The sequence below is a fragment of the Pleurodeles waltl genome, chromosome 1_1 (assembly GCF_031143425.1).
Source record: "Pleurodeles waltl isolate 20211129_DDA chromosome 1_1, aPleWal1.hap1.20221129, whole genome shotgun sequence".
Taxonomy (NCBI): Eukaryota; Metazoa; Chordata; class Amphibia; order Caudata; family Salamandridae; genus Pleurodeles; species Pleurodeles waltl.
In genome coordinates this window covers 179,803,214-179,817,360 of record NC_090436.1, presented here as the reverse complement: position 1 = coordinate 179,817,360, position 14,147 = coordinate 179,803,214, and the positions used below count along the sequence as shown (strand labels likewise).

The following is a 14,147-nucleotide window of genomic DNA, read 5'->3' as shown; positions in this document are numbered from 1 at the left end:
TGAGGGATCAACTGGTGATGAAGGTGAACAACAAGATGGTGCAGGAAAAAATACTGAATACAGAGAATTCGACTGTGAAAAAGACTGTGCAGATTGTGAAAAGAGTACAAAATAGTGATGAAGGCTTGAAGGAATTGCATGCAAGAGAAACAATTTAATCTGTACAAAAGGGATTTCAGAAAACAAAGAAAGACGAAACCAATAAGACTTCAGGTTTTCCAATCGGGGGAGGAGGGTAAATGTCCAGGTTCAGAACCATGTGGTCAATCCACCCCATGTAAAGTTAAAAGCATATGGAAACAAACACATAGACTTAGTGGGTTGTATTGATGCTTGTTTAGAATTTATTTCAAGGGGTGGAAGTTCCTACAAAAGTTTATTTTGCAAAAGATGATTCAAACTTGTTACGATTTGCCACAGCAAAGAGATTTGGACATAAGGTTGGACCCCAATCATCCTTAGCAAGTCTTAGGAGCCCAGTCAAAAGTAAATTTGGCAGGAAGTGAGTCTGAAGTCCTTTTTTTTTTAAAGAGTACCTGAGGATTTTCAGTGACAAGTTGGGGTTGTTGAAGGGTTTCATGCATAATAACATTCTTAAGGAGGGTGGAGTGCCCAAGGTACACAAGCCCCAGGTAGTCCTGATAATTATGAGAGAGTCATTACTTCGAGAGTTGGAAGAACTGTGCAGCAAGGGAATTAACCTTGGTGGTCATAGCCAAGAAAAGCAATGGTGATCTGCATTTGTGTGGGAATCTGAGGGATCTGACCACAACCATTTGGGTTGACAGACATCCGTTACCCAATATTAACAAGATGTTGACCACCATCAAAGGGCCCTCTATATTCACAACACTGGATTTGTCTTCAGCTTATCATCTGATTTTACTACATCAAGCATCACGCCATTCAACATCTTTCTTAACACCTGAAGGGGCGTACAGGTACAAGCGGATGACTTTTGGGTTGGCATCCACAGCAGCTGTTTTCCAACATGTCATGCATCATTTGTTGAAAGGATGCCCCAAGTCACTTACTTTCAAGATGACATGTTAATATTTGGGAAGGATGTAGTTGAGCACAATGAGGCATTAAAGGCAGTGTTGCATGTGTTGAAAAACAATGGGTTGACGATAAAAAGGGAAAATGTAAAATTAGAGTGAGTGGAGTGGAATATCTGGACATTGGATTAAAAAAGATGGTCTTTTTCTGGAAATTACATTGATTACAGCTATTGAAGAGGCTCCTTCCCCAGAAAACAAGAATTAATTGAAGACTTTCCTTGGGCTAGGTGAATACTATTCGAAATTTATTTCCAACTTTGAAGCCAAAACTAAGTGTATGCGTGAACTCATGTAAAAGGGTAAGGTGTTTATGTGGAATAGTGAGTGTGAGAAATAATTTTGTTTGTTTGAAAATGCATTGCACTCAAACCATTTGAAGTTATTGATGCCATCATTATTATTACTGATGCCAGTAGTGTCGGTATAGGAACAGTGATGTTGCAGAATCGTGATGGAGTTGAAATCATTATTGCCTATGCCTCCAGACATCTGAGAGTGGTTGAGAAGAATTATTCCACCATTGAAAAGGAAGCTCTGGCCTGTTTTTGGGGAGTGAATTACTTCAGAAAATATGTGTGGGTGTTTCTGCAGGGTCATCCGTAACCTGTCTGCCTTCCTCCTCCTTATTTTCTTAACTTGTTTTTGTTAGCTTTAGAACTCTGGGCACTTTACCACTGCTAACCAATGCTAAAGTGCATGTGCCTTCTGCTTAAAACATGGCACCATTGGTGTGCCCACAACTGGCATATTTAATTTACTTGTAAGTCCCTAGTAAAATGCACCATATGTGCCCAGGGCCTTTAAATTAAATGTTATTATGGGGCCTGCAGCACTGATTGTCCCACACACTACAGTAACCTTTCAAGTATGTTTCAGGCCTGCTACTGCAGAGCCTGTGTTTGCAATTCTAAACTGCCATTTTGACCTGGCAGGTGCACCCACTTGCCACACTCAAACCGTCTTTTCTATTACATATAAGGCACAAGGTGTAGGCCCTAGCTAGCCCCAAAAGCAGGGTGCAGTGCATTTAAAATGTTGGTCATGGTATTGAAAAACTGCTAAATTCAGTTCACTACTGCACGGCCTATCTCTCCCATAGATTAACATTGGGGTTAAAGTGAAGCATCCTTTAAATGTAACATTCAATTGGGAAAAGATAGAACTGTGGAATTTGGTGTCTCTGGCCTCACAATTTAAAATCACAACTTATGTTGAAGTCGGATTTAGACTTGTGAAACAGTACGTGAATCAGCCAAATTACACCACGTGTACCTCCTTGTTGAACCCAAAAAAACATCACAAACACAGGTGTGGATACTAGTATAGGCCACCACCTGCATGACAAAGAAAGTACCTCAAAAACATAGAAAGTATGCACCATAAAATACACTGTATCAGGCTCCCAACCAAAATAACTACATTCCGCTACTTACAACAGGTTGCAAATATAGACTCTGTAGCAACACACAAGGGGACTTCAACCTACAAGCACAAGTAAACAAATCCACAAATATTAAAATAGCTTAACCTCCTTACAACATAAACTGTAGAAAAACACTGCCTCCACTGTAGCGTATTCATACATTCTAAATATGGAACCACTAGCGTCTCTCTCCATCTGCATCCACTCAAACCATATACGACGTTTGGGCAAATCGTAAGGATTAAATGTAATTGCACCAAGAAAGATGACTATTTTTAGGAAGCCAAGACTTTAATGTCCAAATTGATTAAGAGAGGCTATCCACATAGACTGGTTAAAAGACCCCTGAAACGTGTCTGGTATTACGATCAACAAGCCTTACTCCAGGTCAAAGAGAAAGCTGTTCACTCTTGCGTGACTTGTGTTACAACATTTGGTTGAGAGTCAAATGGAATTAAAAGGATTATTTTGAAAATTGTCATTTGTTAGCCTCTCTTGACATTCCACTTGAGAAACCATTATTTGCCTTCCAAAGGGGGAAAACCTTGAGAGACAGTCTAGTGAGGGCCTACATTGAACCAGAACCACCCACACTGAGAAACATCTGGGGGCTAACACTGAGGGTCGGACATTATCCGTTTGGGAACTGCAGTGCATGCGCTTCCACCAGAATTGTAAAAACATGTTGTCTAAAGGAGAGAACTTGGCAGCTATAACATTTCACTAATTATGGTTTTAAAAATGGTATTTATTGTGTTCAATGCCCATTTTCTTTGTTTTACATTGGTAAAACAACTCAGGAGGTCAGAAAACAAATTATTATTCAACAGCAATCACAAATACGGTGTAATGTCACAAACGCTCCTATGGTTGAACATTACAATCTTATGAAACGTGCCCCCAAAGATATGTACTAGATTGTTCTTGATGTTATACAACCCTTGATAAGACGTGTAAATGTGGACTGCCTGTTGGCCATTAAAGAGACCCGATGTATTTGGCTTGCAGATACTGTGAAGAAGGGTCTGAATCAACAGGTGGAATGGCAAATACTGACAACGTCGTAGATGGACTATCATGAACGTAACAGTTAATGTGATGTATTCCACATCGAGGGATATGGATCTCGACCTCATTTCATGGTTCTGTGCCTGCAATTGCGGATGATGAATCAATATCTAGCAGTTCTACTGGATAGGGTATGATCCCTCTCATGGTGACCCATTGTTTTCTATTGTTTGCTTTTGTTTGTTATGGGTGGTATGAGGGTTGTGAGTCCCTTTATCTGTACTTCCATTTCTGACATTAAGTTGTATTGGTTGTTGTATTTGCTGGCTAATAATGCCCTAAGAATAATTGGTTGGGTCAATCTTTTCTTTCAGTTCTGTGTATAAGTTAGGCTCTGGGGCTATCTACAGCAGGGTTGTGAGAGCAGATTTAGTGTCAAAGAGCATTTTGATGCACTATTATCACATTTAAAGATGGCCTCCACAGTCATTGCAATGGTCACGTGACATGTGACTACTTGAATGCTTTGCACCAGGGATACCAGCAGCGTGTGCATCTTTCAAACAAGGACGTAGCAGATAACCTTGATGGTTATTATACTTATTAAGTTGCTGAGGTCCACAACAGTAAACGTACCGTAATTAAAACTGTCTCTAAACTCAGGGTATTAGTTAGGCATTGTTACCATTTCAAGATGGCCACCATATTCACTGGAATGTTCACATGATCTGTCACTCCCTTATTTAAGCACGCCGGGAAGACTGGCAATGTTTGATTCTGACTCTCATGGTTTGAGTGGATGCGGATGGAGACAGACGCTAGCAGTGCCAAATTTCGAAGGTATGAATATGTAACAGTGGAGGCAGCTTTTTTCTACAGTTTATGTTGTATGGCGGTTAAGTGATTTTAGTATTTTAATATTTGTGGATTTGTTTATTTGGGCTTGTAGGTTGAATTCCCCTTGTGTGTTGCTACGGAGTCTATTGTTGTAATTAGCGGCATCTAGTTATTTTGGGTTGGAGCATGTTACAGTTTATTATATGGTGCATGCGTTCTATGTTTTTGAGGTAATATTTGAACCTTCTTTGTCATGTAGGTGGTGGACCATACAAGTGTCCACACCTGTTTTTGTGGTGTTTTCTTGGGTTCAACAGGCGGTGCACATGGTGTGATGTAGCTGATTGCACATACTGTTTTATAATTAATTTTCCTTATGTGTAGGTATTATTTTTCAACACTGAGTCTGATGATGGGCAGACAGACCTCTGAATTCCACCACAGACCAAAACATTGACATGACCTTCTCATTTGACAAGCTGAATTAAAATACCATGATATTGCTTGAACTGGGATTGAAAACCAGGCAATTATTGTTCAGGACTGTGTCAAGAGGAGGGTTATAACCCCTTCCTGGGTGTTCTGTTGGGCTCCAATTGTGTGATCTAGGGTGTGTTATGTAGAGTATTGTTGTCTATGGTATGGACATTCGTTGCATTTGTTGTAAATTTTGTCAACTTCCTGAATCCTATTGATTAATATATTGGATTTGAACAGCATGGAGTTGTCTTATTCATTAATTGAAGACTGGATCCTAAGTACACAAATTATATCCAAACAATTTCTTTAGGAGCATTTTTAAGTGAGACTTTCAGAAAGTTGGCATTTTCTTATTTTAACCATTCTATGCATCTGCCTGTCTCTGAATTCACGTCTGTGATAGATGACAACTGGCTTTGTGCATTTCTTCTAGACAGTCACACACAAAGAGAGCTTGGGTGTGACATTTGTATCCTGATTTTCATAAAGGAATTAAACCTTCCTTTCTTGGATCATCGCATTATTTCACCTCACCCTCTCATTTGAAAGCAAATGCAGCTATGTCTGAATAATGAGAGTGCCTGCCTTTAAATTGTATTTTAGTCATATTTTCAAACATTTGAATGGATACTACAGTGAGAAGCTCTAGAGTAACATCGATAAATTCTTCACAAAGTAAGTTGTTTTTTCTAGAAATACCTTGTAGAAGAAACTCACCAAGCGAGGTGCAGGAATCAAATTCAGTAATAGAGTTGGATGAAACATGTTACATACATTTTTATAGAAAGATCAAACCTAGGTCTAAATACTGGGCAGGGTTGACCACACTGCAGCAGAGAGAGTAATGACTATGGGGCTAGGGAGCCATCATTATCTTTAAGTGCATTTATAGGACATTATAACAAATAGACACTGACCATTTTGAAAACAGGCACATTCATTTTTAAATGTATTTTAGTGTTTTTCTACTTTTAATTAGATCAGTGTGTATAGCCAAGTAACAATATTTCTTATCTATATTATAGCTAGGACTTCTTAGGCTGAAAGTGTTTTTGCCATATTTTATATCTGTTAACAAATGTTATGCTCACACATTTTCTCTATATTTTGTCTCTAGATGCAAGCAAGTTATGTGAATGATGAAGGTGACATGACCAACGGGACTTGTGGGTCAATCATGGATGACACAGCTGCATCTGTTGTTACTTCAATGGAATTCAACAACATGCCACGTCCAACCACGGAAATTTGCAAAGGTAAATATGGGTTGAAGTCCACAAACTGGGCTGATATTGAACATATCATGATCACAACATTTGGAAAAAACAAACACAATTCTTTGAAAATTACATTTTTCATAAATTTACTTATATGGGAAATAACACAATGTACTAACCAGCAACAAAGAAGAGTGTTCTGTTAAAAAAGATCCCTTCTTTGGCCTTATTTCTAATACAAATTTGTCTAATCTAGATTTCTATACAGATTCAGAGACGTCTGGATTTCTGCAGGGGGGCTTTGCAATATCCCCATCATATCATGAGGTAGAACAAGATATAAATGAAGACAAATGTAATGGTGGACACAGTATGTGTGATAATCCTGAAAGAACTCTTATTGCTCTGGATTTTGATTATCCAATCGTGAGCTCTTTAGATCAGGATAGTCAAAGTCAACCAAAACTCAATGATAGCACAAGGGACACAATTAAAAATGCAATATACATTAAAGATGCAAATAGAACAACTCAAGAAACAAATTCAGCAGTAAATGTCCATGTGCATGAAAAGGAGGCTAAGGGTCAATTAAGCCCTTTCCCAATGAATGATGCTGGGTATGATTTAACTGAAGTTTATAAGCAAGAAATCCATCCTTCCAATATGAATTATGATCACATAAGTGTTCAGACCTATGATGGTGTCAAGAACCATGACCTCCCTCATAATTCCTTTGAGAGTTGTAATGAGGATCATCACATAGAACCACCACCTAGTTCATTGGATCATCAAATAGAATCACCCACTAATTCTCCCAAATGTATCTTACATGTCAGACAAGAACACACCAGTGGATCATCTGAAGATGGTTTAGGAAAGTTTACTGAAATACAATCTGGTATGGATACATGTTCTGTTCAAAGTGACCAAACTAAATGTGACCATAACCCCCTTCCTCAGTTTGTAGTGGTAGACAATTCCAGTTGCAATTCAATGAGTGACAGTGGGGGACAGCTGTTTAATGACATTAAAAGTCTCTTGGAAGCTTTTAGTCAACAGTTGGAGGAGAGCATGCAAAGGCAGAAACATCAGTCAAACCCTTTCAACCAAAACAAAGCTGGCGCCTTAACTGGCCATGAGTGGCCAAGTAAAATCCATAATGATGGCAGCATTAACCCACCCAGGCAGAATCCCACACCTTTTAGAGACTCACAGAACCTTGTTGAGATATTGGAACATGGAAATGGTGAAGAGAAATTGAAGATTGGTGAAACTGAACAAAACAACATGGAGTTGTCAATAAAGGTATTCATGGAAGAGTTATTGCTAAATGAAAATGTGTTAGATTCCCTTAGTGACCATGAAAATAATACCAAAAGCATGCAGATTGAGCCAGAGGTAGAGCCCAAAATCAGTGTTGATCTTGTAGATGGCTCAAAGGTACAACATACACCAAATCTCATGTTCGTGCAATCCCATTGTGGTTTTGTAGAGGACAAAAATGACTTTCATGACCCCAATTCAATATGGCTAGAAGAGCCTAAAATGTCAACAACATCTAGAATGTGTCAAATGTTTAGAGAGCAGGTAATAATTGCTGAGGGAAATGCCTCTAATGCTGCTAAAGGTGATATAGATGGAAAAGGCGAAGTCATGATTAGAAATGACATAGACATGCCTAAGACATACACACATAATTATTTCACACATGTTTTGTCACAATCCACTGCACAACCTGATGATCAAAGTGAGAATTGTTACAGGAATGTCCTGGAACCGGATGAGCTCACAATAACTAGTAATCAGCAACCTGAACATTCACAATCATCTGTAGATGTGGCTTGTGCCGACCCCAGTGTGGATGTAAAATCTGATATATTGGAAATAACTTTTCACAGGGAGGAGGATCTGAAAAGTGAATCTTGTTTCCACAAAGGCAGTGACAAGGAAACATCACTCAGTAGTATTAACGATATTAGTGAGAGTAAATATGACATGTGGAAATTGAGTAGCTTGCATAGCCATACCACAGGCAGTGTTGAACTTCCTTTGCCGAGGTTGACTTATTTGAAGAAGGAAAACACTCATATGGCGGACAGTGTTGACATGACATTGCCAATTTGTACTTCTTTTAAGGAGAAACATGCTAATACATTGGACAGTGTTGAACTTTCTTTGCCAGTTTTGACCTCTTTTAAAGAGAAAAATGCACATGCCATGGACAGTGTTGTACTTCCATTCCCAAGTACGACTTCTTTTAAAGAGGAAAAGGCCATGCCTATTAAAATTAAAATTGCAAGTTGTGAAATTCCCACCACACACAGTTCTGAAGAGGAGTTCACAATGCAGGATGGTAAAATCATAGAACAAGAAGTATTCTTAAAAGGGATCAACAGTTCCTTAACAAATGATATGTCAATGTCCTTGTGTTGCTCAGAAGTGCATCAAACTGTACAGAAAGTCCAGAGTCCAGAGTATAAAATATGTGACATTACCCAGGATGCTTGGCTCACATCACAGGAGAAGATAGAGTATCACCAGAAGCCAAGTGAAGGAAAGAGGCTAAAGGAGTTGCTGGAAAATGTGCAGCCTAATGGGATGGAGTGTGGACAGGCCTCAGGCTCCAGTAATGTTTTAGTTGGTCACCGTGAGCAGAACAGCTGTGAAGAAATCTCCCTAAAGAACAAAAGTGAACCAAAAGAACAGATCAGTGAAGGTACACATTGCTTTCACAAGGTGATTCTGGAAGCAAAGAAGGTAATTGTACCTCAGGAACAAATAATGAAGTTCATAAGTGCTGAGGCCACTTCCAAAGACAGTCAAGAAGGTAAGAGCAATTACAGGCATGATTGCTTTGCTGCACACTTGTAGCATGCTAGATAGAGCTATTGTCACCCCAATCATAAGCACAACGGCATGCGCTGCAGTGTCAGTTTAAGATGTGTTTCACTTCACCTGCTTCTTGTCACTAATGCTTTCAATTTCAGAGGTCATGTTCAAAAAGAGAAATCATCATGGAGTACATTTACAGATTACTATAAAGGAACCTAATCATGTTCTTGAACTTCAAGAAATAGTAACTGACCTGCAGAGTAATACCCACTTTAGAGACACATCACAGCTTTCTTTTGTGCTTCTCTGAATGGTGACTTTGTGTCAGTCCACATATACACATCAGACACATGACCAGACAAGACAGGCCTCAAAAACTGCTGCAGCCAATGACCAATGTCTCCAACCTCCACTAAACTGCAGATGCCATGCACAAAAGCCAATGTTTGACCTTCCATGTGACAGACTCTAGTGTCAGGAGGGACATCCGTGTCAGGAGGGACATTCCATCTCTTAACTGTGACCTGAACTAAACTCTTGTCCGCTGCTTTTTCTGGTGTGTTCTTTAGTATGTGCTTTTACCATGAAAGTCTGCAGCTTCTCTAGGCTTGGTTGCTGTGTTCAGCTTCTCTTGTGCTTCCAGGTAGGTGCAATGCATGTATGTCAGAACATTTGTTGTCACATGTAAAGTAAGTCTATTTAACACTTCTTTAATATCTGACTGTGGAGCACTGTAAATAATGACAGTTGCAAAAAAAATTGATTGTGCTCTCGGCTATACTTTAGAATATTTCTCTACCTGTGTAACCTTAATATCAGTCACTGATTAACGTTTATGTTTTTAAAGCACCTCCTTCCATAGAAGGCACTATAAAGTGTGAGTGGATTCATAAATGTTGTTATGTTATGCATATTTGTAAAGCGCACTGTCACCCGCAAGACTATTCTGGCATTGAGCAGGTGTGTGCCTAGCCCTGATATGGTAGTTTGGTTAATTAAAAAGCTGGGTATTCCGCTTCTTGCTGAATTCAAGAATGACAGGAAGAGGCTCTGATGTGAGTGGGAGGTCATTCCATGCTTTCGGAGCAATGTAAGATAACACCTGTCCTCCTGATCTGGGTCTGTGTATACGTGGGATGTGTGCAAGTCCTGTGGCACGGAGGTGGGGTCTGATGTGTGTAGTGCAGTTAAAGTGTGAGGATTTAAGATTGAGCATATTTGTGTATTGGGAGCGAGTGTACTTCCCTGAGGCATGATGTGATGTGATGTGAGTTCTGAGCGGAAGGTTGAGGATGAGTCTGGCTGCTGAGCTCTGGATGGTTTGTTGTCTTCTAGTGACTTGCTTGGTGATTCCGACATAAAGGGTGTTCCAATAGTCCAACTTGCCAGCGACCGGAGAGTGAATGACAGTTGACAAGATGAATGAGTATGATGGAGCTAATTTGTTTCTGAAGTCCTTGAAGCCTGTTCACTAGCCTCATAACAAGGTAAATGATGTCCACAGAGTCAGCTCAGAGAGCAAGACTGTGTTGATGGTGAGAGGGACCTAGGCTGGATAATGGAAGGGAGATAAGCTAGAAGAGGCATGGCGAGTGTCACGAGGGAAGAAAGTCTCTATGCAGGGCCCCAGGACTAGGTCAGTAATGAAGGGGCCCTCAGCACACCAATGTTGGGTAAGCAGTGAGAGTGAAATTTATTATAATGTAACTGGGGCAAGGGGGAGAGGGACAGGTCATTAACTTGATTGTTATATGTTGCAGGTAGTTAGGTTCAGGGGCAACATTCCTGGTAGAGTGGTTTGAGGGGAGGCTGAAAGACGTCTGCCTGTTGCATTCCTCAGGTGGGCGACTTTGTTATGTTCGATATCCACCAAGGTCACTGGTTGCACCCTTGATAACTTTTGCCGTGCTAAGGTGGGGGACCCATTACTGGCCTAATGGGGAGCAGCACAAATGCTTTGGGTCACTACCCATGATACACTACAATACTCTGACTGGGCACAGCCCAAGTGTACTAGAGATGGCCCATTTCATGGAAGTGGAGTGTGTAATAGACAAACTGTATAGCTGGAAGATTATGATACGCAGCTAATGCGTAAAGTATACCTTATCAACTATCCAATCAACTAACTGTCCTGTCATGAAATGTTAATGCCATAGTCAATAAGGTTATACTGGAAATGGTAACACACTACATTAGAAGACGGTGCTGGACCTGCTACTGTTGCAGGAAATTCACTTTGTGAGCAACAATGTCCCTTATCTCAACAGGGGGATAATGTTACATTGGCCTGCTCTGGGTATACCAGAGTGCCTCGTGGGGTGGCGATACTGGGAAGGAAGAAAGCCCCATTCCAAGTGGGCAGAACGTAGCTTGACCCACTGAGTAAATTCGTAGGGGTGCTGTGAGACAGAGGAAGGAAACCCTTGTTTGTCATGAGCATTTATGCCCCCTAAACTCCAGCAGCCAGTCCTGGAAGCAGTGGGACATATACTCTTGGAAGCATAAGTGGACAGTCATCTATTAGATGGGAATTTCTTTGAGGTAATGGATAGCACACACAATAGATCCTCAGGAGCCAAGGCCCCTCATGGCATGTCACCATACTTGTTGCAATGTATGCATGCAATGGGCCTCTTTGATATCTGGCAAGCAGGACATCCCCCCCAGACAGGTAATATTCCTTCCTCTCCTGGGTCCATAGGACCTTTTTGTGGTTGGGCTATGTGTTCATCCCTGCCACATAATACCAGAGTACCTTTCCAGCAGAATACCTGCTGAGGGAGATATCTAACCATGCACCCCGTCAGGGTGATGCTGGGGGACAAGTGTAGTGCCCAGAGGGTGAGTGGCGACTCAGTAGCTGGGAACTTCAGGATAGGGAAATGGGTGAGCTCTGCTCAGGCTCAGTACTCTGTTATTAGGAAAAACGTCTCAGTACCCCCCTCCGTGACACTTTGGGAGGTGTATAAAACAGTCCTTCAGGACAAGGCCCAGAATGTAACTGCCCAAAAGAAGAAACTAGCAAACAAATGCTGACTGAGTTCCTGCGTGAAACATATTAAATAATTACTCATGACATAGCAAAAAAGTATTATAAGCCACTCTTCTGAAACTGTCCGAGGTAGGGGCTAAAGCTCTCTCCCTTTTGGCTTGATTGGGTTGGAGAGAGGAAGGGGCTTGATGGGTGGGGGAGATACATACAGGAGATGGGACATGGATGACTATGGTTAGGAGTATAGCAGAGGCTTTTGCACAGTATTTGCCCAGCCTTATATAAGGAGGGGCACACCACCCCTGAGGTGACACCACAGCCTTCCTCAAGGAAGTGCCACTCCCGAGATTGTATAGCAACAGTAGAATGGACCTGGACCAGGAGCTCTCCCACACCGATATATCAGAGGCAGTGGGTCTGATGAGACAGGTAAAGACCCCGGGTCCCAGTTAGATACCAGGGAAATTCTCTAAAGAAACTCTCTTGATCCTGGGGTTACACCTCCTGGCCATGTTCAAGAAGGAGTGGGAAAGGAGGGAGTTGTCTCCAGCTTTATGGCAACAATTCTCTTGACACCCAAGGAAGGAAAGCCAGGTACTGCATGCTTTTCATACAGGCTGATCTCCCTGTTAAATACAGAGCTCAAGATCGTGGCCAATAATCTAGTGATTATATCTTCTGGTGAAAGTTATAAATCCCCTAGTCCATAGGGACCAAATGAGATTCACACCCAATAGGACAACAAGGCAAAGCCTTCACTGCCTGCATACTTTGCCTCGCAAACCCACAGGTTGCTATTCCTCTTGGCCCTTGCAAATGAGTAAGTGTTTGACTCTATTTATTGGTGGAGCCAATGTCAAGTGCTAAGCAGATTTGAGTTTGGTCCAGTTTTCTGCCACTGGGTAGAGTTACTATACAATAAATTGATGGCAAGGGTGAAGGTGAACGGAGTGCTCTCATAAACCTTCCTGTTAGAAAGGGGAACCCAACAGGGTTGTCCGCTGTCCCCATTACTGTTGGCCTTCTGTACGGTGCCACTGGCGATCTTAGTGCAAATCAGGGGATTCCCTGCAGTTGAACCCAAGAAGGTGTTGCTATACGCCAATGATATCCTGCCATACCTGTCTATAGGTGTTCTGAAACTCTGAGAACTATGTAGAGTATAGGATTAACTGGAGCAAATCAACCCTATTTGTACCAAGGGATGGAAAAGTGTTGCTCCTGGTCCCAGTTACCATCAGGGTAGTGACAGGATTCTGCTACCTGAGGATTGAAGTCTTGCTTGATGAGGCTCAATTTCTAGAGCAAAACCTGCATGTGGTTTAGCGGGAGCTCCAGACCGTTGCAGACAGATGGAGATGCTTGTTGATCTCACTTATGAGTACATCCTCTGTATTTAAAATGATTACCCTTCCCAAATTCTTGTAAGCTCTCCAGACCACTACCTACCCTATCTCAACTCATTCTTTGACGGGTTAGACATTGCTCTGCGTACATTGCTCTGGGATAGAGTGCTCTCAGAATAGCCTAGCAAACCCTGCAGAGACACACCTACAATGGTGGCATCTCCATCCCAGACCTCAGGGCCTATTACTGGGCCTCTCAATTCCAGGGATGACCTGGCAATAAGACAAGAGTGGTCTCTGATGAATGAGAATACATGCATGCACTATATTTATGGCACAGAGTATAGGTCCATGCTCCCAAGACTGAAGCCTAGGACAAAGCCACAAAATATGAGGGGTGGCAACATAGGTATTCTATGGCGACCCCCTTGTGGAAGGGTGGCAGGCTAAAGGAATTGCAGAAATCGATGGGCTATGTCCGGTGGGATGTGATAGCTTTCACTATGCTTATCAATAACAGACTGGGCAATTTGGTGTGCCTTAGGGCGGGGTGGGAGACAGACATTGGCCAAATGGATATGTGGACTGGGAAAGTTCATTAACATATCCATGTCAGGTAGCGATTAAAACAAGCTTGAGGCTCACCTAATTGAAGATACTTCATAGAGTATATTACAATTGCAGTCAACTATTCAAGATGGGGAGAGTGAGAATACAACAGTTTATTGTTTTTACTGTGAAGGACCTGGTGAGCAGATCTTTGAGCAGATATGACACTGATCTTTTTTGAGAGACCATTTTACCCTGTTACCACTGCTCCACATCTTGCACCCCATCCAATTGCCAAGTCTCCACTTGGGAAACCCACCAATCCAATGTCTGCCTTACCTTTTGGAAAGGGATAAAATAATGCTGACCAAAGGAGGCCCCTTCGCAGATGTAAACTTT

General features: G+C 41.5%; 1 protein-coding gene across 1 annotated transcript in view; it reads left to right on the top strand.

The window, feature by feature from the left end:
* Positions 1–14,147, top strand: part of ALPK2 (alpha kinase 2) — a 163,276-nt gene that overhangs the window by 39,304 nt on the left and 109,825 nt on the right. Inside the window, exons 2-3 of the mRNA XM_069220227.1 lie at positions 5,927–6,065; positions 6,283–8,853. Coding sequence (XP_069076328.1) covers positions 5,927–6,065; positions 6,283–8,853 — 2,710 coding nt within the window. The remainder of the gene's footprint in view (positions 1–5,926; positions 6,066–6,282; positions 8,854–14,147) is intronic.